Genomic DNA, 24,465 nt, shown 5'->3' with positions numbered 1-24,465 from the left:
AAAGCAATTAAAGTGCACTTAAAACTTTAAGGCCAAACAACTTGGAAACGAGGTGAGTCTTTTTTCACCGCGTGGGTAACTAAGGACACCTAGGACCAATTTGGGTAAGTTTCCCAAACCTGGGTCACCAAATTCGTTTCGGAATGGACGAATTGATGACGTCATCTAAAAACCATCAAACCTTAATATCTCCGCAACCGTTTGTAAAAAGTACACAGTCCTATACATTTTCTTGATCAGCGTTTCAAGATCAATACAATAAAAGCAACAGGTAAATTTATATCTCCTCAGCTGTTCGTCAAAAACATATGATCCTAACATTATTTTGATAAGTGTCTCAACCTCTACTTATTACAGGCAACGAATGAACTAATTTTTACCAATTTTTTCGTATCTGTAGAGCTGACGTCATCAAAAATTCTAAAACAACCTTTTTTTCCGTTGTGTTTTTTCCTACATGCATTTTTTCACGGGCCTTATCGACTAGTTTATATATAAAACACTGAGTAAATTATGCAGCTGTTTGAACAGTAAGGAGTTATTTCTTGTCAAAAAAAATTGCAAAAAGAGGAACCCATCAGGTGCTTTAGGTCTGCTTTCAGGTTTTCATTTCAATTTGTGTGGCCTTCACTTGCAATCTTGGTTGAATTGTCAGAATTTTACTATTTCTTGTTTTTAATGCTATTTTGGTTATGTTTCAGCTTTAACGTACATGCAGAAGAAGCTTTAGAAGATTTAGATTTTAGAAACAAGAAAATGTTTTTACAAATGCTATAACAATAGCACTTCAATTAAATAAAGACATAGTGATTGAATTCTCCATTGCTTTGACTGATCAAATGTAACACAAGGTATTTAATTCTCTAACACTGTAATTTATGATGGACTTTTGCACCATTTTAAAACATAGTGTTTCTTTCTTACAAAAACAAGCCCTACGGTAAGAGATGTAAATTTTGGAACTAAAGCGTTTCAGTTTTTCATAACAATTCATTTTAAGTTGAATGTTATATTTATATTACAAAGTGACTACATGTCTTCTTGATTGTTTTAAGGACTCAGATTATATTAATAGATTATGATAATGTGTGTTAAAGACAAGAATTAGAAATTATTAGCTACAAAAAAAAATTGACCAAATTTTAGCTTGCACTGCTTTTATTTGTTGTCTGTGACATTACTTAAAAGTTGCTAATTAATTTCAAAAAAAACATTTTTAGAAAACTGTTTCCAAGCATAAGAATCTGAAATATTAACCTTGCAATGGCTGCATCAAATTACTTAAAAAGTTTCAAGATTTCTAACTGAAAGGTCACGCTTAATGTAAAAATTTAAAACAAGAATTAAGAAACTCACTAGATTTGTTATTTTAAATGGAATGGAAGCAGTAGCTGAACCAAATATTCCACCAAAGTCAAAATGATCCTGCAATAAAAGAAAATAAACTGGTTGGTTATTTTTTTCAAAAAAAAGGTCAGTTTAATAGACCAAAAATTTCACACAACAATGCTTTATAGTGACTAATTCCAAAAATAACCATAATATTAACATTACCATATCAACATCAACTGTGGGAGGTTCAACTAGACCACATATCCGTAATGTGACAGTTTTCCATCTTTGAATATCAACCTGTATCTCTGTATCAAATTTCTGAACAAGGGTTGGCTTGTAACAGACCTAAAAGCATAAAAACTCATTTAAACAAGTATGTCAATCTTATCAGTTGATTGGCTCAATGAAAAATCAATTTAACCCTATTCAGTCGAGGGCATTTCGTCTTAATCTGCATTTGCTTATCTATACATAACTATACATGTGCTGTAAGTTTCAAGTGCAAAGGATAATCCTAATGAAAGTTACATTTGTTAAGGGTAAAAACAAATAGTGGTCAATATTTAGGTACCGTAATGATCCGATTAAGCGCCCAGCATTTTTTAAGCGCCAACCTTCGAATTAGCGCCCAGGTAATTTCCTCAAAATTCAATAAGCACCCAGCACTTATTAACCGCCTCCCGCGAATAAGCGCCCACCTGATAAAAGGGGGCGCTGAATTAAAAACTACTTTGAGAAACTTGGCGCTTATTTGAAAATTTTACTTTGTTTTTCACTAAAACAAAGATGATATCGATGTTGTATAAAAGCAAAACTAAAAAAGACTGGAAGGACTAAACTTCATTTTGTTACATCTTTTGTATAGTTTTAGTTTTCAAGAAAAAAAAGAAATTGAAAATTACCGTTGTCCTTAATTTGTACAAAATTAGGAAAAAATTATAACCGCCCAACACTTTTTAATTGCCCCCCCCCCCCTCGATTAAGTGCCCATTACGGTATGAGACCTAAAAATTTGGCATTCAGGTAAACTAATTCGGAGATAAGTGACAAAAAAATGTATAGCATTCTGTGATTTAGATAAACCGTTAGGAAATTAGGTTTAAATAATTATTAATAGCACCAACCCATCGATTCCAGAACGAGTGTCAGTCCATTATTGGAAAATCTTCCTAATTTTACATCGTTACTTTTTAGTTATTTAGTTCAAGTTACGTAAGACATTTGTGAACAAGCTAACATAGGTTAAAGCTTTACAACATAACTTCACTACCTTCAATTATCTTTATTGTCTCACTACAATATATCATAAAAAATTAAGCTTCTTTATGTATATTAACATACCGTAAGCTCGGTTGTGCCACCCACTGGTACAACTCCTTCTTTTGGACTGACAAACATACCCTGAATAGGCATCGTATCAACCACCTGTAACACAAAACAAAACAGGGTGATAATAATTCATTCTGATTAATCAAGAACAATAAGTTGTCTTTTTTAAATACCTGTTTTATCTTTTACATAAGTTTTATATGTTATACATACCTTAAAATAAGCATGATTATTACTAGTGTTTTTCAAATATGCTGACCGTACTGTCATTATATTTAATGGAATGGTCCCAAGCATCAACCGCCTTTCCACAAAAGAGCATGATGTTATTCCAATCTAGATGCCAATGAGAATTATACAGTTAATTTAACTTGTGTAAAAAAGTTAAAAATATTTGAAAGGAGCTGTGCATTAGGAAAGGTTTTTATATTGGAAAGTTTCATAAGGTATTTTACATCAGATTAAGATCTCTTTGAATGGAAAACTTACTTACTCACACAGTTAAAATTGTTTGTTATTGTTTATACTGACAGGAGAAAAGCTGATTTAAACATCTCAAAAATCTCAAAAATTGACTAAGCTTTTTCATAAAAACAGGTATTTTATTTCTAATCATGTTTGAAAACTTTATACTTTAAATTATACTCGTGTAACTATTAACTTCTATGACACAAAATTATTACGATGTATCGAGATGTGCTTGGATAAAAACTGTTTGTGGAACAGATGTGCCTAGTTGGCATAGAAAGTTTATAAATATGTTTAGATGGGATGGTAGGTTTAGGCAAAAGTTTTTTTGTTTGTTTGCTAGATTAACACCAGTCAATGCAGAGCACATTAAGACAAAAATGAACAAAAAAAATGCAAATTGATACACCAACTTATATTGAAAAGTAATTTGTTCTTTAATTTAAAAGACTAATTCCAAACAGCAGCAATGATGATCCAAATTAGGAGAAAAATAGATGTGATTCTACTCAACGCAATAAAACTTTCTTACTTCAGCAGTGCAAGACAAATTCAATTCGTTTCCACCTTCCACACGTGCAATAAACTCTCCAGTGCAGCATGCAGAATAAGATGGATAGAACGTAACTTCGCATTCTAATACTGAAAATGCTTGCACCACACCTATGTACACAAGACAAATTCAAAGCCTTTTGTACAGAGCACTGACTTATGTAGTGATTGCTAAATAAATATTGTTGTTAATACCTTTAGCTGGCCTAATTGTAAATGAAGTACCGTCCTTTCCAATGACAGGTGACCATGTGAATTCTGCATCCATGTTTTGAGAATTTTTTAATGTAACACACTTCCGAAAACCTATAAAATGATAAATATCAAAAGAACATAATTTACATCTGATTTTAAATATATTCCACAACTATTGAATTACCAGAAAAATTCTAGTTTTTTTATTAGCTTTAAAAAAGAAAGAAAACATGTATTAAAAAATTTGATCTCTCCCATCTCTTTCCTAAATTGAGCATTATTTCTTTACATTAAGCACATCTCCTTACATTTAACATTATTCCCTCACGGAAAGAATATTTTAAAAATAGAGAGTAAACACCTAGGTACAACGAATACAAAAATAAAAAAAATAAGAATACCTGATTCTGCAGGCATAGCGTGAAGTGGTGTTAGTAAAAGTTGGTTGTTTGAAAGTTCTAGGTTAACTGTAACAACATTCGCATGGATGATAAGATGACTTTTGTAGTAACCATTTATGGTGTAATTAATACTCCTATAAGATGTACATGAGTTTACAACTTATGCTAGCTTGCTTCAACCTTTCCAACGTTTATTGGGTAATAGCGAATACCTCATTTACCAGGCTGTCATCGTAAACAAATGATACAGTTAATGTTTTACATTCAAATAAATATTGAAATGTAGGCACATAATAAAAACTAATCACAGTATAACATAGTGTGGATTATCTCCAAAACTTTTGAAACATTTCAATTTCACAAAAATATATATTTTCAGCCCTCGAAATTAGCGTCGGCAATTGTCGTCGCAATTGCTGGCGCGGTTTCATTTCGTGACAGCAAAAAACTACCAAGGCTAATCTTTGCTGCGCATTCATTTTGTGATAGAAAAGTGGGCGACATTCTGAATTGTGAATCCCAAACACAATGATTGAGCATTTACGTATAGCGACTATCTCAATCTAAACTTCATTTTCTACATGTCCAAAAAAGTATGTATGACTATACTGTCACTTTTATAAATTTATAGTTTATTTTTCAGGTGATCACTAGCAAATAGGCAAAAATATGCTTCGTTTTCAAATTACAAAAAAATCTTTATCTACGTGGCCTAATAAAAATTCATTCGAAAAGGTCAGCTACATTTTAACAAAATTTATACAGAATTTTTTTTTTACTTCACGTGGGTTTCGTTTTTAAAATTGTTTGAATAACACTTGCAGCATAAAGAAAATCTATTAAATTCGGACCTGCTATGGTTTCCAAATGTTTTGGCGTTCACTTCCGCATTAGTTAAGAACCGCATGGCTGGATTTCTTGTGTAAGACCTGGTTACCAACGACGAAGGGGCCAGGCAAAAGAGATTTATGTCTACGTAGTTCTTTTAACTAAGTCAGTAGCCGGTGAATTATCTAGGATGGTCAGGTTGGCTATGAATAGGCTTGCTCGTGGATTAAAAGGATCAGGACTCTTCTATAATTCTGAGACTAAAAGTTTTCGACCAAGACGGAAATCTATTGACGTTTTGTCCTACAAAATGTGGTGGGAATTTTGCTTGACAAGTCTCCAAAAATTATTTCGAGGGCAGCCATCGAACGCTACAAAATGGATTTTATAGGTTGATTTTCAAAACTCTATTTTTTAGGTGTGTGATTAATCACATGCCTTTTCCTGAAAAAGACTGATATTTAAACGGTAAGTAAGACTAACGAAGCTTAAAAAAAATAATATTTTGAAAACTGCCTACGTTTCACTCTCTCGCGTCAGCAAATTATTGCCCAGGAATTGCCATTGCAAACGACTATGTCGTCGGCAATTTATTGCCGACGGGTTTTTGTGCTAATTTAGAGGGCTGTATTTTATGTGATTATAAAGCAGATTAATATTTTGCATAGACTATCAAATATCCAAACCTCTCAAATTTTCCAAGTTTTGATGATTCAAAGATGACTTGTAACTTTGCAACACTGCCAGATGGAATCACTTGTGATAACGGTGAAGTTTGGCGTAACTCTCTGCAATTTATCTACGCAAGACATAAGTTATTTGATGAAAAAAAGAAACCAACTGACTAAAAGAACTCTCTTGATTCCTCATAGTTATGACAAAAAAGCAGAGACTCATTGTTATTACAATAAACTAAACCTAAAATTAAACATAACTAACCTCCACATCGACATGTATAGCCTTTGAAATATTATTTGCTATCCTTAGTTCTTTCATGCACTCAGACAGTTCGCAAACATCACCAAAATCCAATTCATGTGGTTCTATTTATAAAAAAGAATTATTATCTTAAATAGATAATAATATTCATTAATATGCACATCTGATATCCTTTGAATCCTAGCAGATTAGACTTTTTGACCAATGTCAAAGTGGGAAATTTGTTTGAGAATTCGTATATTTTTTAAAAAAAATTTATTTGGTTCTTAAGAATTTAAACCTAAAAGTAATTATGCATAACATCATGAACCAGCTCTAAGTTGGTGTTTTATTTAACAGTTTTGATAAAGCATACAGGGTTAAAAATGTTTTTTGACCACCCAACCTTTGACATTTTCACATAAAGTCCAATATTTAGTTACTATAATTATGCTAACAACAATTGTAATTAGTGCAACTTTCAATACAAATATCTTAAGAACTAGTAATGGCTTTTTTTTTAAAAAAAAATTCTAGATAACTTCTAAAGGTCCTTCATATGAGCCAACTTGTTTTTGTCACGGGAGGTAAGTTTTAAAACCTCTATTTCATGATTTTTACCAAACAGTCTTTTTTTAAATTAACACCCAAGCATTTAATCAGTTATTTACAGTATGTTAGCTGTAGGTAAAATAAATACATATAAGATTTTGTAAGGAAAATTTAAAAAACTAAAAAACCATTCCAATTTCAGTATATTTTGCCACAATTTTAGGAGAAAAAGAAGTGTTGGTATTAATCAAGCTGTTGCTTTTTAATAAATATCAGAGAGGCTGTTCATTTGGAAATACATTATTTGTGTAAATATAATTCATCAGTCCTAGTAATAAACACCTACTTAATTTTCACACAAAGAATGTGAGATGTAAAAACAAAATGTGGGTGTCATCTGAAGCAATTTTTGAGGAAAAATCAATGTCCTGTTTCAAAATAAACATCTGCTCAATTTTCACACACAGAATGTAATATGTAAAAACAATATGTCGATGTCGCCTGAAGCAATGGATGTATTGGATGCAGATTTTAGTAGGTGTGGCCACACTGTTACAGTGTTGAACAACCTTTTTTAAGAAACTCACACTACCCAAAGCTGGTATTTTTTTAACTAAGACAATTACAGACAGAATTTGTAATGCACAATTATAGATGGAAAGAGTTATAAAGTAGAGGTAACCTTAAGGTAATAAATAATGGCATAAAATGATACATCATAAATGGTTGTAGATTAAGTTTAAAGTTATAGCAAAAAGTTTGGATTTTTTTACAGACATTGCAGACAATGCTTTTTCATTTGTCCTACTGTCAACACCACAAAATTTGATGGCAAAATTTGAAACAGTTAAAAGTCGAAACAGTTTAATGCATGACTCATGATCAGCTGCCAACATTTTGTGTCTATCCCTGTCCCACTTTTCCCCACATTAGAAAAGCAATTAAATAAAAAAAAGAGAAATTACAACAATTTATGCCACAAAAATTAAGGAAAAGATTGAAATCTTAAAAAAAAATCAATTGGAAAGCATTTATGGCGCATTCTGTTATACTAGCATTAATTTTTGACCCTATAGTAGTATTTGACGTTATCATACCAAAGAAAATTCCAAACAGTTCTTGAGGTGTCAAAATAGATTTACAATCCTCTTTCTCAGCAGAAGTTGAAGGGATTGCCTTTAAACCTTCCTCAATCTAAAAGAAAAAAAAGATACACCGCATTAATACAATACACCGCATTATTAACCACTGGTATAAAAATAGACCACATTCTTTCACTCTTTTGGTGCTTTGAGCTGCCACTTGCCTAACTAAATGTTATTTCTTCCTCTGTCTCTCTAAATGACTCAGAAATTAGGTTAATTGCAAAAATTATAAAAATTGCGAGACCTAATATTCAGCAATAGTAATCTTAATATTTTTAGTATTTTGCAGATTTATTTGCGAATTTTTCAGATTCAATTCTTAAAATTTTTTTTCCTTACAGTATTTCTTAGAAAGGAATTTTCTATAGTTCATACATTATGCAGATGCACAATATTACGTACTAGACTCAGGTGAAAACACTCAAAATTCAAGGTTTAAGATTGTACGGATGTTTATAAACCATTCTTACTTCTTTATTAAACACTGTTTTACGATGTCCAGCAATTATTTTTGAACTTAGCAGTTGTGGTGCTTTTGGTTGCCTACTGAGCTCTAAAGAAACAAAGCAGTAAAATACTAGCTTATGCTTTACACATATAACATGTGAAAAATCAACAAACTATTACAAGAAATTAAACTAAATTAAAGAAGTAAAAAAGGTGAAATTCCTAGCAAAACATTGGAATCGCCATCACCAACACTTTTTTACAAGCAACATTTTGCCGCAGGCCATAAACATTGTTTAAAGAACAATCATTTTCAATATCACAAGGAACTAATAAGGTTCCATACAGTTACTGGTAATAATTGTCACTAATTCTTACTATGTTATCATTATCGTTACCATCACTCGCACTATTACCCTTATCATTACTTATCATTCATCATCATTCTCGACTTGGCTTCTTACCACATCTACAAATCTATTTCTCTCTGCTTCTAATTTCGCCTTTTACACTGCTGTATGAGCACCTGACTTCCACTTTTTCCAACGTTTTCTCTTTTCCTTTATACACTGGCCAACCTCATTATTTCACCACCAGGACTGTCTATGTCTAGCTGGTCCTTTCGTCCACCCACAGCTATCATCAGAAGCTTCTAGAAGACAATTCTTCAAAGTAGTCCCAGTACTTATAATATTTTCATTATTACATTGATCATTGTGAACTCTTTCTGAACTTAGGCCTGTACTTTCCTTCGCTTCTTTACCACTTTTCAAGATAATATCACAAGCCAGCACCCTACGCTGGGAAACACACTCTTCCCTCGATATAAATTTCACATTCTTTATCACCTTTTATGTCTGACTTTCTAACCAGAAAATAATCTATCTGTGTCTGACAACCACCTGATTCAAATGTTATTAATTAACTCTGACTCTTGCTGAATGGTGATGGTGTTGCAAACCACCATGTCCGTTGCCATTCCAAACTCAAGCAATCTCTCACCTTCCTTATTTATGCTCCCTAATCTGTAGAGTCCATGCCCACCTCTATTACCTTCAGATAACCCCAACATGACCATTAAAGTTGCTGTCCACTATGACAAGTTCACTGTCTCCAAACCTTTATGTTATTGCTATTAACTCATCACAGAACGTATCTTTATCTTCCTTACTGAGTCCAGTGTACTAACATTTACACTAGCCATCCTCAACCTAGTGTTATCTACCTTGTTAACGTTAATATTATTATTACTGCAGCTTGCAGCGAAATGGTACACATACAATAAAAATATAATAGTAATTGACCTTCCTTTCTTTTTTCTGCTGATTTGATATGACCAATTGTTATTTTTGTTGGCTTCAAACCTTGTGCTGGTTTTATTCCAAGATCAACTTTATTGTTCATCTTCTGGAATTCTCTGCATACAAAAATATTAATTGAATTAGTGGCATATTTTTTGGTTGTTACATGCAGCTCATTATGTACAACTACATAGTATTGTATACACCAATTTATTCTTGCAAAAATGGAGTTTTGGAAGGAAGCCTTTGTATTACCCCCAGCTATAAAGATGGATTCACACATAATCAGGAAAAATATTGCTTTTTACGATTATTTTCTAACGTTTTAAACGTAAGAATATTGATGAAAAAAAATAGTATACTACTTAAAGATGCCCAATGGAAAAATACACGCAAGAAAAATGGATAATATCTGCCATTTCAGTTTTGATGTTACACAACAATTTTTTTTAGATTCTTTTAATTTATTCAACTGTTGCCGCCATGGTGTAGAGCTTGACACGCTGATCAAAATAATGTATAGGATCATATACTTCTGAAGAACAGTGAAAACGATATTAGGGCTTGAACGTATTGTAATGACGTCATCAACCGCTCAGTTTCAAAATGGGTGAATGCTTTAGAAAATTGGTCTCTTTTTTTATGTTTTTTCTTAGGAGAAAAAAACAACTCCCTTAAAAGCCAAATTTTGTCCTAGTTCGTTTTTTTAAGTCACAGAAATACTTTTCTTATTAATACCAGAGATTATTTTTTAAAAATCCTTCATGGTAATACACAAACAAATAAAATGGGTTGAACACTGTTTGAAACGAAAGCAATTACGTCAAACCTTTGCTGAATATTCTTGTTGAGTGAACTAATTCAAACTGATTTGAATCAATTCATCTCAAAAACAAAATTCATACAATAGATATATTTGCACTTTCTTTTTATTGTTCCATAAATTTTTCAACTACATACATGGAAGAGTAAAACAAGAGTCACCAAAAAAATATAGAAAATTACTAATATTCAGAATATTTTTATGTGTGAGTCTGCCTTCCTACTGCTATCAATTTAACTATTCCTAACAATAACTGCTTTTCTTTTTTTAAAACAAGAAAAGCAGTGAAGATTAAACAAAATAGCTTACATTGCATCTTTTCTCAGCATACGATTTAACTTTTCTTTGCGTAAAAAAGTTGTGTATTTATTTTTGTGAGCATCGACTTCATCTTTTTGTTCATCTGTAAAGCTATAATCAGGATCTACATAGGTGTATCGGTTCTTCTTTGTAAACTTTGTCCTAAATGTTAACAAATTATTTGGTTTAACAAAATTAATATACAAAACTTTTTTACCCGTAAAAGGTTGGGTTTTTACTATTTTGTATTCATATAGATTTGTTTTCAGCATGCACATATTGAAACGTAATTCATATAAATAAAAGACATAACAATCTCTATAATAATAGCAGTTGTATATCTGTTTGTCAAAACTGGACAAATGCGTTATATTTGTATCAACTTTGCTGTGACAAGTGAATTCCTGTGGATGTTTCACAGGATAACAACTAGTTACAAAATATTCTTTCAGAAAAGTTTATTTCTCTTAGTCAAAGGAATTAAAATGCTTAAAAACTCTTACATGAAAATTTGATTTCTATCACTAGGTCTGATACTAGTGGCCCTATCATCCGGATGCGCTATTTTTATTGGGATTTTATCAGGACTAATTTGACAATCTTTTATTGATAGGGATGTTTTATCAAACACAGATGTTTCTTTCGATGTGTATACTTGAACTGAAGTGTTGCCTTTTGACAGGTAGTAGTTACTATCATTATCGACCGATTGAGTTCTTGTAGCAGAATGAGATTTCCCATGCTTTTTACCCAGAGTAGGATGACTGGATCCTGTTATTTGTATTTGGTGTGTATCAATCACAACCTTTTTATATAAAGGCTGTCCAGTGGTGCTAATATCACAACTTTGTCCAATAACATCAAGTGTTAAGTAACGTTTAAAATTCCCGACTTGATTAGGTTGAAACACTACATTTAATTCTGTCACTTCACTAGTATTGACATAGCCGCATGCAGGATAGGCATGAAAATGTGCTATCCTTTTAACAGCATAACATATTGGCAAATCTGGAGAATCATTTCGAAGCTTTAAAACAGACTCTTCTCTCTCACCCACTTTACAACAATTATAGTTTATAATTGAAGATGGGAGTATCGATAAGAAGATTGGTAACGCTGTCCCTGTTAATGCAAGCTCAACTTTAATATCTAAAATTAAAGAAAATGTTGATGTCACAGATTTTTTTAAAGTTAAAACACATTAGCAACTTTTTTTTAAGAAACATTTCACCAAAAGAATACCTCTTTCACTCTCATTTCCAACATTTGCAACTATTTGGAACTTTAAAAAGACTGCATAATCTTGCCTTGGTGGGCGCTTTCCTTCATGTTTCCAGCCTTTGGCATCCTTAACAAACCTTGGACTAAACTTGAAGTATAGGATTTTTTTCTCATATGGCATTAATGTCCCTTGGCTTGGAGTAACCGATATCAGGGAGGCTATTTCAGCTCCCACTAGTGACTTTTCACGTTGTGTACATACATCAATGACTGATTTGGTCACGTCTATACCCTATCAAAAGAGAAGACATTTAAATGTCATAATTATCGCCATTAAACTTTTTTTTTTAAAAAAAAAGTTTGATTAAAAAAAAAAAAAAATTCAAGATTTAAAATTTGTAATATTACACACACACAAAAAAAATGATTCTCAGGAAACTTAATAAATCTATACCGCATTTACATTATTTTTAAATGTAAAAAAATCTCTTTCATCACAGTTTCAATGGCCTATTTTATTCAGAGGAATAAAACAGAAAACAAGGTATAGTTGTATTTATATATATAATAAGTTTAAATTTAACTTTTTTGCTTATTTTTAATTTTTGCTGCTTTATTTCCATCTTAAGCAGTTGTCACTGAAAAAATCATTAAACCATATATTTATCTGTATCTTAACTGTTGTCTCTCACGTGCTTACATGTTATGCATTAGCAAGGAAAAAAGCAGGAAAGTTAGGCAGAATGGTTACTTACAATGCAACTGAAGCAGTAATAGTATCACCACCCTTAAATATGAGTTTGTGCAAGTTTCTTATTATTACTCAAAACCTTTGATAAATTTGTTTAAAAGTACGTACCACTTCTTGTCCTTTTCCTTCATCATCCAACACTGCAATGAATTTTGTTTCTTCGGGAGATGCATTGTATAACCAGTACTTATGAACAACATCTGTTCCATAGTATGCTGATCCAAATTTAATACAATCAATGTGTTTTTGTTTATCCTGTGATAATAACACTAGAGCTCGGGGAACAACATTTGCTTTCACAGTTATAAATTCTTCTGATTGTCCACTAAGTTCAACCCTGAAAAAGTTATAATATTCAGTAGATATATTAACATGTATCTGCATACAAGGTGAGAGAAAGGGACCAAATTTCTCTGTTTAAATGAATATGGAAAACAGGGTATTGATACATAAACTTACCTCACATGTTCTTCAATATTTCCAATATTTTTGCTGATAAATTCAAACTAATAACCAAATTAATAATTACATTAGTCATCAAAAAATGCTTTAGAATATAAATATTTATCTGGTAGAGGGCATAACAGTATTTAAGGTATTGGCAACTGTCATTATAAATTTCAATTGAATTTTTTCAATCACATCTGAATATTTCTTCCCTTTGCATTAAGAAATTCCCTATACACATAGCCTGGGAAATTATCTAATTATTTAAGAAAAAAAATTCAAAAATCCAGGATTATAATGTTTAACAATATAGGTGAATACCAAAACTTACACGGATTGGCTGTGAGTAACCTGGATGAATAGTACCTTCCAAGGGTAATATGTGAAATGGAAATTCCTTTTTGAGAAAAATTTTATAATCACCACATTTCAGCCCATGGTTCAATATAGAAATTTCCTTTGTAAAGAGTTGACCATCCGCAACAGTTGTACCAAAGTCAACAGAGCCACTGATTATTAGAGTAGATTTTGGAGCATACCTAAAAAAAATTACAGAAATTTATTTTATATTTTTAATGATTATCTTGTCCTTCTTATTAAATGTATTTTAAATTCTCTTAAATGTTAATCTCTTCATTGACAAAGGTCTCAAATTTATATAAAAAATAACAATGACATTAAGGTAATGTTAAAAAAAAATTATTTGACTACAAATCCACCTACGAAAATAATGGCACCTCTACAAATTTGTCGTCTATCATAAAAACAATACAATCCTGACAGTCTTCATCTTTATTATTGTAGTACTCCACAAGAGCTGACACATCTAACCCAGGAGCAATGGTTTTTTCAACCTCCTTGCATTGAAGTCGGAACTTCTATAAATAAATACAGAACTTTGTATAATGCAACAGAAAACTATGCATTACTAACCTACTTAAAACTGTTCTTTAAAAATTTGAAATATAAATTTTTAAATGCACTTCAGCCAGCATCAGTTCTAAAGCAACGTGTGTGAAGGAAAGTCTGTTTTATTTTCTAAATGGTTTATTATATAAACATTCACCCTATTAGCACTGGGGGCCATAAAGTGTGAACAGCACTATGAGTGGCAGACCTGTAACTTGGCATGTAATTGAGTGCTTAAATCTTGCGAATTTCCAAGCTTTCATCAGGGCTTGTAATAAAAATAAAAAAAATTCTAAAAAAACTTTAGGAAATTGGTTCTATTTTGGCCCAGGTGGTTTTTAGTTATGCACAGAGAAGATGATATCTGTTATTGTTTAAAAATTTAGGTAAACAATAATTAAAAAAATATATTATAATTTTTTTTTGTATTTAACAATGCTTTATATGGTAACACAGTACATCTTTAGGTGATATTCAAAAATTTAAAATTATTAACTTACATACACATTTAAAATACAGCAATTATTGACATAAAACTGAATGCAAGAAAAAATCTGGCTCTAGAGCACAATAAAGCAACGACAAATAATAAACCTATAGATTAAAAGAGTCACATCACACCATAGCTAAATAAATTTAATCTTTCTGTATCCTTTTGGTTGTTAAACGATGATAAAGTAAAAAGCTTCTGATATTTTTTGTTTTACACTGCCAGTAGGGGCTCTGCATATTATGCTCAATTAAGAGTTATGTTCTGTGTTGGAAACTATGTTGTTTGTTTGAATGTTTTGAAGGTTCTGTTTTCTCATTATTACTTTTATGCTATATGAAGATGTTACCATGTTAACAAAAAAATTTGTGAAATAAATGGCTTAAGTGTGTAAATGCGTACAAAATTTACACATAATTGCAACAGAAATCCTAGATATACTTGTACATAAAAAATATTAAACCTTTGGGTATATCTGTTATAGTAAGTATGCTGAGTCTGTGTGTTTGTAATGGCTGGGCCAATGGCAACATGGAATATTTTTTTTTAAAGAGCGTTAAACTATATCTCAATTTCATTGTTTTACCAAGCAAATTTATTATTTCACAAAGTACCAGTAGATTCCAACCAAAGACTGGCTGTTTTAGGTTTTCAAGCTTTCTTTAGTCCGATTTGTACCAATTTTTATTCTTATCTATATAATAACTAGTCGGTAAAGCCCGTGGAAAAATGCACTTGACACCAAAAAAATGAATCTGAAAATGTCAAAAAAGTTTGTTTGCAAGATGTTCTTAAAATTTTACATAAAATGTCAAATTTCAAATCCCATTAAATCCTTCGCAAAAAGTTATATACAACAATGACAGTCACAACATCGACACTCACAACACCAATACTCACAAAACCAACAGTAATAACATTGGCAGTTACAACAACGACAGTCACAACACAGATAATAACAATGTCAGAAATAACGTATCTCAAATAATTATGTACATTTTATAAGTGATTGTGTTGAAAACCCTCAGTATTTTAATCTGAAATGTCAAATAGAAGGCCTGCAATCAACAAAAATAAGTTCTTTACACATTTTAAATATTGTCTTACCACTTAAGGCTTATACAAAAATATCAAAAAGCCATAGTTTGGAAAACATCAAATTTAAATCTAGAAAAATCAGTCATTTCAGTTGCATACCATTCTCTCCAACAAAATATACACAAAATGTAAAAATCAACCAGTTAACAACACAAAATTAATTGTGTTTTGGTATGATGATCCATACTGCCCTTTACAAAACATTTTAAACTGAAATGTCAAAAACGCGGTGAGCCAGGAGTTAGTTTTAAATCAACAAAGATTAATTTCCTCACAAAAGTTTACACAAAATGTAAGTAAAACAAAACTGTTTTAGAGAATCAAATCAAAATCAACAAAAAATCAGTTCATTCGGCATGTTGTATATTGTTTTTGCCGATAAAATCTTACACAAAAGTCGGTCATTTCAGTTTGCATACAGTCCTCAACCAATAATTTTTTATACAAAATATAAAAAATGCAACTTCAAAGGCGTAAAATCTTATTGTATAATTTTTTTTTACTATTATATTTTCGCATATGGTGCTTCCTTACAAAAGTTGAACATAAAATATAAAAAAACGAAAAACAGCTTCAGTCATAACATATATTAAAATATTTATTCCCCCGAAAATCAATTGAACTTGGTTTTGAAAATAATGTTAAAAGAACTGATTCTTGTTGATTTTGAATTTACTCCTTGCAAATTGTTCTCCTTTGGCAATATTGTAAAATTCTCAACAAAAACAAAAACGTGAAACCGTGGAATTTTCTTTCAGCAAATACATATACAGTTCTCTCCAACAAAAAATTGAATATACAAAATATTAAAAAAAAAACAGCTTACACAACAGCTTACAGTAAAGTATATTTCTACAAAAAAACATGTTTTTCAGTACATTGCATTTGCATATTGCAGTACATGTCCATTTCTACAACAGTTTACACAAAATTATATAACTGCAGTTTGCAACACGAACAATATAAATGGACTACCATACCACCCTCACCTGCAAAACTTTAACCCAAGATAAATAGATGTGCATATTTTACATGGCTAGCCTCACAAATAAATAGATGTGCATATTTTACATGGCTAGCCTCACAAATATCGAGGGATATACCCTGTCTATTATTTCCAGGAGGGGCCATGGCTTATATGGAGAGTCCTAGAGTATTTAATGCTCATTTTGAGCTACGCAGACCCAATTAGGGACTGCGCTCTACTAGACAACTCCTGGCAACATCCAAAGGCTCACACAGTGTGCAATCTCCCCAATTTCCCTCACTTGGCTTGGGTTATTCACTCGCCCATGTTAAATCGCCTTCATGAGGAATTGAACCCTGGTCTCCCGCACAGAGCACGAAAGCTATAACCACTAATCTACGGTGCCACAATTTTTCCCCAAAAATGTTTAGAATTTACAAAAAACCAATCATATTGGTATTTTGCATGCAGGATCACCACAATACACTTAACAGTTACAATACATTTAACAGGAAATGTCAAAAACAAAAAAATAAAAATAAGGAAACTTAACTTTGTGGCGCCGTAGATTAGTGGTTATAGCTTTCGTACTCTGTGCGGGAGGCCGGGGTTCGATTCCTCTTGACGGCGATTCAACATGGGTGAGTGAATGTTACCATAGCCCCGGGTTAACCCAAGCCATGTGAGGGAAATTGGGATGATGGCACACTGTGTGGGCCGTTGGATGTTGCCCGGAGTTGTCTAGTAGAGCGTGGGCCCTACTAATTGGGTCTGCGTAGCTCAAGATGAGCATTAAATACTCTAGGACTCTCCATCTAAGCCATGGCCCCTCCTGGAAATAATAGACAGGGTATATCCCTCGATATTTGTGAGGCTAGCCATGTAAAATATGCACATCTATCTATCTATCTATCTAACACACACACTTACACATGATATTGCATGTAGCCTCCTTCCATGAAAGTTTATACAAAATGTGAGAAAAATACACTCAATGAGCATAAAAATGTTTGCGCACGAATCCTAAAAATTTCAGTGAGTCTTGTGGCTTGTTAGCATCATCTTCTATATTAATGCTTAAACAGATCCCTAAGTAAGACTACTAAGGTAGCGAAGATAGCTTAATAAGAGGAATAACAAAATAACTCATAGGTTAGCTAAGACAGCCAGTTAAATATAGTTAAACTGAGGAGACTTAGCTAGCTATTTATGCTTAGTTAAACACATTTAAAGAGATAGTAGCTACCTATGGCTATATAAATTAAGATTATAATTTATCTGATAAAGCAGAATTTGACTGTTACAATTATAGGATAAGTTCAACAAACCAGAGTTTTCCATTTGAAAAGCAAATTTGTTTAGCTAACAACAAGCTTAGTGTAGCATTTTGAGTTTTAGCAAAAACATTAGTTACGCACAATTAATTATGCAGAAAAAAATTTAAAAAATATGCTAGCTTTTTAAAATTTAAGAATTTGATAAGTGGTTTTTTATGGGTATGCAAGTCTGCTTGACAATTTAAAGCATAGCTCTAGCTTACAAAAAAACTGCACGTCTAAAAAATATTAAAGTTCTTACTTTTTCTGAATTTTAACCCGCTTCAAACTCTTGCCCTCAACTTCTACTTCCATAGCTTCTAACTTCACTCTTCTACTTCTACTTCTAACCTTTTATTACTCTTTTTAACTTCACTCTACTTTTCCGCTTTGACTTTTCTTGCTTTTACTATCTGGACTTTTTTATGACAAAGGGATCGTCAAAAATAAGACATTTTTCATCCGCTTCTTTAGTCGAGAAATTATGTTTGTTTGTTTTTACGCCAAGGGAACTTTCTATTTGAATGCCGTCCTGTTCGAAAGTACGTATTTGAGCGAATCATACTGCTTATTTTGTATCACATAGTTTCTAACGGTTGTTAGACAAATGCAACAAAAAAAACCTCTAAAAACTCATGCATTCGGGTGGTAAAAAATATCGTCTTTGTAAAAGACACACACAGACAGACAGAAGCTCTGTATTATCATATAGATATGAAACTTCCATATATCTGTCTGTGACTCTTACAAGGTGGATTTTTCATGTCTAATTTTTTTCCCAATAAATTATCACTTTGTTGCTGTTAATACATTAGTTTGACGTCAATTAACTGAAATATGACCATTGAAGCCATTGCATTGCACTTCATGTTTAAGGCTAAATAACTTAGAAACAGGTGGGAACAATTGACATCATTCTCCACATGGGTAACTAGAGACCATCCGAGACTAATGCCAAGCCTTTTTTTTAAAGTTAGCCTGATTTTGGAATCAATGTGTCAATAACGCGATCCAAAAAAATTTAAACCCTTATATCTTATAAGAGTTCATCAAAAGAACATAATCAAATAATTTTCATGATCAGTGTTTAAAGCTTTATATATACAACAGAAGTAACCGTGAATCAAATTTCAAAAAAATTGAGTACATTGGTGAGTCTTTACTGATGTCAGCGAAATGCTTTAAACCCAATATCCCTAACTGTTTGTCAAAAGCACATGATTATATGTATTATTTTGATCACAGTTTTAATCTCTAAACAATTGAAGTAACTGTGAGACAACTTTGAAAAAAATTTTAAAGATCCATTGCTGACGTCATCAATTTTTTTGATGACGTCAGCAATGGATTACTGCTGATGTCATTATAATATGATGGATCTTTTCTATTGTCGTTTTGCCAAAGTGGATTTTCCACAGACCTTATCGACTAGTAATTAAAAATACAACCTTTGAAATTCAGCCTTGTTTTATCCTTATTCATGGATTTTTATTTAGGTGTTTCATGAATAGATGGGTCTTTTAGTTGTCAATTAAGATCTATAGTAAACAATCAAACGAAATATTACCATTATTTTGGACCTATTGCAGGTGAGAAAAAGACCATGATCAAATACTAATTATAAGGACCTATACCCTGGATTATTTTTATTTTTTGATAATTATTAACGACTTTTAGCTGAAAAAAGTGACAGTATAGGGTAATTGTTAAACAAAAGGTGAAAAGTGAATCTCAAGAACATGAGTCTAGGTAATTGGAGTAAGTCAAGCAACTTTTGAATATCATCATGAATGCAAACAATCCACCCTGTAAGATGATAAAGAACCGCTGCCATAGTAAATTGACAACAACAACAAAAAATGTGATGTTTCGGTGTTCACACACCCATTTTCAAGCAATCACATCCACACTGTATTCAACATAGCCAAAGAGGTAACGCACACATACACAACGAGCCAATGCACTAACATAGCAGACTTAGGCCTTTTCAAAATTGACAGCTTTTGGACTTAGCAACTGTTAAAGTTAGGCTCGTTTAAAGCTGAGGGTTCATATTTTTAATTCTGATGAGGATCGAGTTCAAAAAAGGTGTTTCGTTATTATTAAAGGAAAATTTTGAAGAACTTGTGTGTTTTATGTTCGTTACATATTACACCATGTTTGTTCATCCGTTTCAAAATCATTTTGTTACAAACATATGCTGTATTTTGTGCCCTGATCTGGTTTTGGGTGTTTTACTCTAACAAAAGGTGTGATAGCTAAATATAGACAAAAAATTATAAGTATATAATAGATGTGTATCTGCATTGCAGTTTTTGGCTAAACTATAGAATACCATCGCAAAAATTAAAATGCAAGAAAAGACTAGTCAATCAGCAACACTGCAATTGAAAAATCAACCAAAAATCAAACTAGTTAAAATCCAAAATATTATTTTGGCACACCAACCTTTGAACCCTGTTTCTTAGTCTACAAACATTGTTTTGATGTTCTTTCTTAGTACCCTAGGGGATATTCGTCGTTGCCTGAGTTGGCTTGTTAAATATGTGGGCTCGTTTTTGTTATGTCTCTTCGTAGTTCAGTGGTTTTATGAATTGTTGGATTGTCAGCTTGTTAGCTATGTTTCCTTGTTGACTGCATTTGTACGTTGGCTATACGGTGGATAGGTTTAATCCTTGGCTGGCTTGTTAGGGGTTGTTGTTTGCGAAATTTGGTTAAAACTGCAATGGTATTCTATTCTAAAATTGCTCCAAGTTTTTATTTCAAATCATAATTTTGTACGTATTCTAAAGTATTTTTTGGTAATAAATGTAGCAAACTACTATCTATAACCATATCGTAAAGCTAACCGTAGTACTCACGTTTGTCGCTGGAGCTAAAAATCTAATATGTTTTGATGTCTTGCTAAGATTCTGGACATCTATTTTCATTTGGTGAACAATTCCCGATTCAGCATCAATAAATTCAACAATAGGAGGTGTTATCTTTACACCTATAGGGCTTTGAGATATCATGTTATCTAAAAATGTTATCTAGTTTTCCTTTTCGTCCATTGCATTGATTTGACCAACGTTAGTTTGTTGATCATGCGGCTGCCATATTTGTTTGTGATTTACCGTTGTCTGAGAAAGTATCAAAGTCGCAAGGAATAAAACAATAGCCAATTATTACAAACTAAAAGCGACAGGCTACCGTCTTGTTTATTTGGCCCTATGGTAACAAACTTTTTTTACGGTAGTCGAACACAAAATACAAAAAATAAAGCCCCCTTCCCGTTACTTTAACCCTATTCGGTCCGGGGTTTTTCAAACATACTATGACCGGGGGGGGGGGGCGGATTCCGCCCCCCCTCAATAACTTTTCAAAGGGTTGTTCAAATTGAATCAAACTTGGCACACTTATAGTACGTCTTAAAAGGAATAAAATGGCGCCAAAAAAATTTGCTTGCGTCAGCACATTTTCCGTGACGTCATCAAAAGCTTGAAAATTGTTAAAAATGCCACTATCTGCTTAAAATATAATTACTTTTGTTCTAGAGCGAATTTTTACATTCTGTTTGAAGTTTCTGAAAGCTAAATAAAAGTTATTTAACATATCTTCCGGTTTTTACATGGATCGGATAAAAAATTGCCAAAAATTGCCCGAAAATCCGTTTTTTTCCGATTTTCGGGTAAAATCCGACAAAATCGGGAAATCGGATTAGTCACGTGTTCAAATTATTCAAAATGATTCTTCTTGATGAAACAAAGTTGTGTTGCAAGTTTCAAGTTCTAAGAATAATCCTAACAGGAGTTATTATATTTTTCCCATTATAAGGATTTCATAGAGATTTTTAGGGGTTGTTTCGAGTAATGGCCAATATCAAAACCTCTGAAAGGTATGGGACCTAAAAAATTAGCATGCAGGTGTCTAATAGATAAATGTTGAAACTCAGTAAGTATCATAGCCATATAACAAAGCAATCAGGAGTTATTAAAAAAAAACCGTCAGGGGGGGCGGAATCCGCCCCCCCGGACCGAATAGGGTTAAAGAACATAAGAACTGAAAATGGGTAAAAATACCTATACAGAATATTTTGTTTCAAATCTAAACATTTTTATGATGCTCAAAATTTTTTGGATCCGTCACAAGACACCCATACATTAAATTGACCCAAAAATCCCTTCAGCTAGGTGTACCTAACTTAGTATCCTTAGCTTAGTTATCCATGGTAAAGTAATGGGAATTATTCACACGATGGTATTTATTCAACACACAAATTTTGAAAAATGACCGAACTTCCCCTTTAAATTAATATTTTTTTCCGAAATTCTAAAAAGGAATATATGGACGCTCTCGACCAAAAATAGAGCCAATTATACCAGGGTAGATATGCACAACAATGCAAGAATTTTGAACGGAATACAAGAAGGTTAACACGTGGGCATCGATGCAAGTGTTGAGTGTCCAATGTTGCGCAATTGTGGCATTTTTCAGACCATCATCCTCTCGTCCCCAGGATTTATTGTTGTCTGGTGTCTAAGGTGCTAGCGCTTACTGGGAACAGGGTTGCCAGACTATTCTCTTTTTTGTCTAAAGCAACAACCTAATATGGGTCAGTTACACCGTTACATGTCTGAAAATCACACCAGCGGACAAAAACATCTCGGTTATAGGTTATAGGTTATATAACGCCGTTATATAAATGTTACAGGTAAAATATCTTGTAATATATACAAAAATGGCCGGAGCAAAAAGAAGGCACAAATTGCCTTATCACTAAGCCTCGCTGTTAAGCAAAAAGAAAGAGAGAGCTAAAATAATAATTTATAATAAAGCAATATTCTAACTATATATATTCTATAAAATAATTAGTTGAATTTACAGGTCTATGCGAGAGTGTGCATCTAAAAATATCTACAAATGTCTATAAGATCGGTCGTTAATAATTTTTTTTTTTACATTTATCTTGAAAATATTAAGAGTTGAGTTTGTTTTAATATCATCAGATAAAAATTTATTCCATAGGTATGGTCCCCTATATGTCTAATTAAAAACGCGCAAGATTTTAATAAAATCTTTGGCACTTGATCATTATTTTTTGAAAATCTAGTATCATATTTATGTTGTATTGAACTAAATTGGTTAGTAAACAATTTTGGTGTGATGTTTTGTTTCATCTTGTACATGAAAAGTAAAACTTGATGCATATTTAATTGATAAATGTTCAAAGCCCCAATTTAAAGAAATAAATGTTGTGTTGGTGCATATCTGTCTAAACTAAAAATTATGCGACATAAGCATGTTTTTGTTTATTATACAACTTTTAAATTTATTTACATTGTTACTTGCCCAGGATATATTACAATACGTTAAGTAGCTATGTATAAAAGAAAAATATAGGTTCTTTAACGAATCATCGACACCAGTAATGAATGAATGTGGGGCGTCAATCTGCTTATAACACCCTGGCCATCAAAGATCAAGGATTTCAGATGCATAAGCAATCTTTTCTGGACCTCAACAAGATTATCGTAACCTCATCCCCAGGGCTTCTTGTATCTTTTCTGACATCGGGCGGTTAGAGAAAGAAAAAAAACAAGCGCTGGGAACAAGGTTGTGCTTGTGGTTCTTAATTTAATCTCAAACAATGACTGTTATCTATATTATAATACCCGTATACGTCTGCCCGTCTGTCACGCAAAATGGTAGCTTAGCTGCACAAGTAGCGAGACGCACGCAGTGTGGTATAAAAAGGACGGGTGAATCCGTGGATTTTTCCACGGGCTAAAGACATGGTTACATCGCACTCGGACAGCGAAAGTTCTGTATGCAATAACGTGCGCGCCGATGCGCAACTAAACCCGCTGATGGGGGTGAAATCGGTGACTAAGAACAGCTTACATAACAGAAAAAGCAAGATTGGACATTGCAGCTTAGGTTTTTTGTATTTGTGACATAAAGCATCTTTTGATTGAAGGATCTTTAGCTCAATCGGTGGAAAGTACAGAAATAGCAAAATGGAAAAAGTACGCGAGGCCAATTCAAGAGGAAAAAAACACCGGCGTTATAACCAACAGATTTTGGACACAGCTATTTCGTGCCGATTGAGTGTACAGTAATACAAAGACTGGAAAGAGAGTATAAATCTTGTTGCTAAAGATTAAGCGAGCCACTGTGTGATCTTTGTTTTACTAACTAGGAAGAAAGAATTCTATTCTGCCAGGTTCTAATAAGGTCGGTTATCCCGCGTGTTAAGCGCATTTTTTGGTGTGAAAACCACCCTAGTCCCCAGACTTTTTTGTCTTATGAGTTCTCATATTAAGAAGGCAAAAAACCCTGGGGACGCGGGTGTGTGAAAACCATCTCACTTTGTGTTTTAACAGAGAATTGCTTTGCTCGATGTAAATAAATATTTGTATTAAAATATGTAAATAAACATACAAACATATTTTGACAATTTTAGAAAATTCCTTATTTCTTTTAAGGAAAACCTTTACAACCTGACCCTAGGCTCTTTGCATCGATTTAACGATTCACGGTTAAAAAGTCATTCTGCTCTTATATTTCATGATTCAAAATGCTTGCCTCTCGCATAGAACCACGACCTCAGGAATTTTTCCTCTTTATCGTCTCCTGGTGAAAAAAATAGACAACAAAGACCTCTGGGGTTAATAAGGTTGAATTTGAATT

General features: G+C 32.5%; 1 protein-coding gene across 2 annotated transcripts in view; it reads right to left on the bottom strand.

Moving 5' to 3' along the window:
* LOC130645296 (cilia and flagella-associated protein 47-like) overlaps window positions 1–20,914 on the bottom strand; it is a 41,503-nt gene extending 20,589 nt beyond the window's left edge. For both annotated transcript variants that reach the window (XM_057451246.1, XM_057451247.1), the window contains exons 1-20: window positions 20,655–20,914; window positions 13,737–13,891; window positions 13,345–13,552; window positions 13,026–13,072; window positions 12,675–12,903; window positions 11,837–12,107; window positions 11,098–11,743; window positions 10,604–10,756; window positions 9,475–9,587; window positions 8,194–8,276; window positions 7,676–7,772; window positions 6,048–6,151; window positions 5,795–5,907; window positions 4,281–4,414; window positions 3,880–3,990; window positions 3,665–3,795; window positions 2,878–3,000; window positions 2,677–2,760; window positions 1,555–1,680; window positions 1,357–1,425 (exon numbers count right to left, since the gene is read on the bottom strand). In XM_057451246.1, coding sequence (XP_057307229.1) covers window positions 1,357–1,425; window positions 1,555–1,680; window positions 2,677–2,760; window positions 2,878–3,000; window positions 3,665–3,795; window positions 3,880–3,990; window positions 4,281–4,414; window positions 5,795–5,907; window positions 6,048–6,151; window positions 7,676–7,772; window positions 8,194–8,276; window positions 9,475–9,587; window positions 10,604–10,756; window positions 11,098–11,743; window positions 11,837–12,107; window positions 12,675–12,903; window positions 13,026–13,072; window positions 13,345–13,552; window positions 13,737–13,891; window positions 20,655–20,807 — 3,150 coding nt within the window. In that variant the 5' untranslated portion in view covers window positions 20,808–20,914. The remainder of the gene's footprint in view (window positions 1–1,356; window positions 1,426–1,554; window positions 1,681–2,676; window positions 2,761–2,877; window positions 3,001–3,664; window positions 3,796–3,879; window positions 3,991–4,280; window positions 4,415–5,794; window positions 5,908–6,047; window positions 6,152–7,675; window positions 7,773–8,193; window positions 8,277–9,474; window positions 9,588–10,603; window positions 10,757–11,097; window positions 11,744–11,836; window positions 12,108–12,674; window positions 12,904–13,025; window positions 13,073–13,344; window positions 13,553–13,736; window positions 13,892–20,654) is intronic.
* Window positions 20,915–24,465: the final 3,551 nt, after the last annotated feature.

Source organism: Hydractinia symbiolongicarpus, chromosome 5 (genome assembly GCF_029227915.1).
Source record: "Hydractinia symbiolongicarpus strain clone_291-10 chromosome 5, HSymV2.1, whole genome shotgun sequence".
Taxonomy (NCBI): Eukaryota; Metazoa; Cnidaria; class Hydrozoa; order Anthoathecata; family Hydractiniidae; genus Hydractinia; species Hydractinia symbiolongicarpus.
Note: the sequence above shows the minus strand (reverse complement) of the source record. Positions and strands in the feature narration are given on the sequence as shown.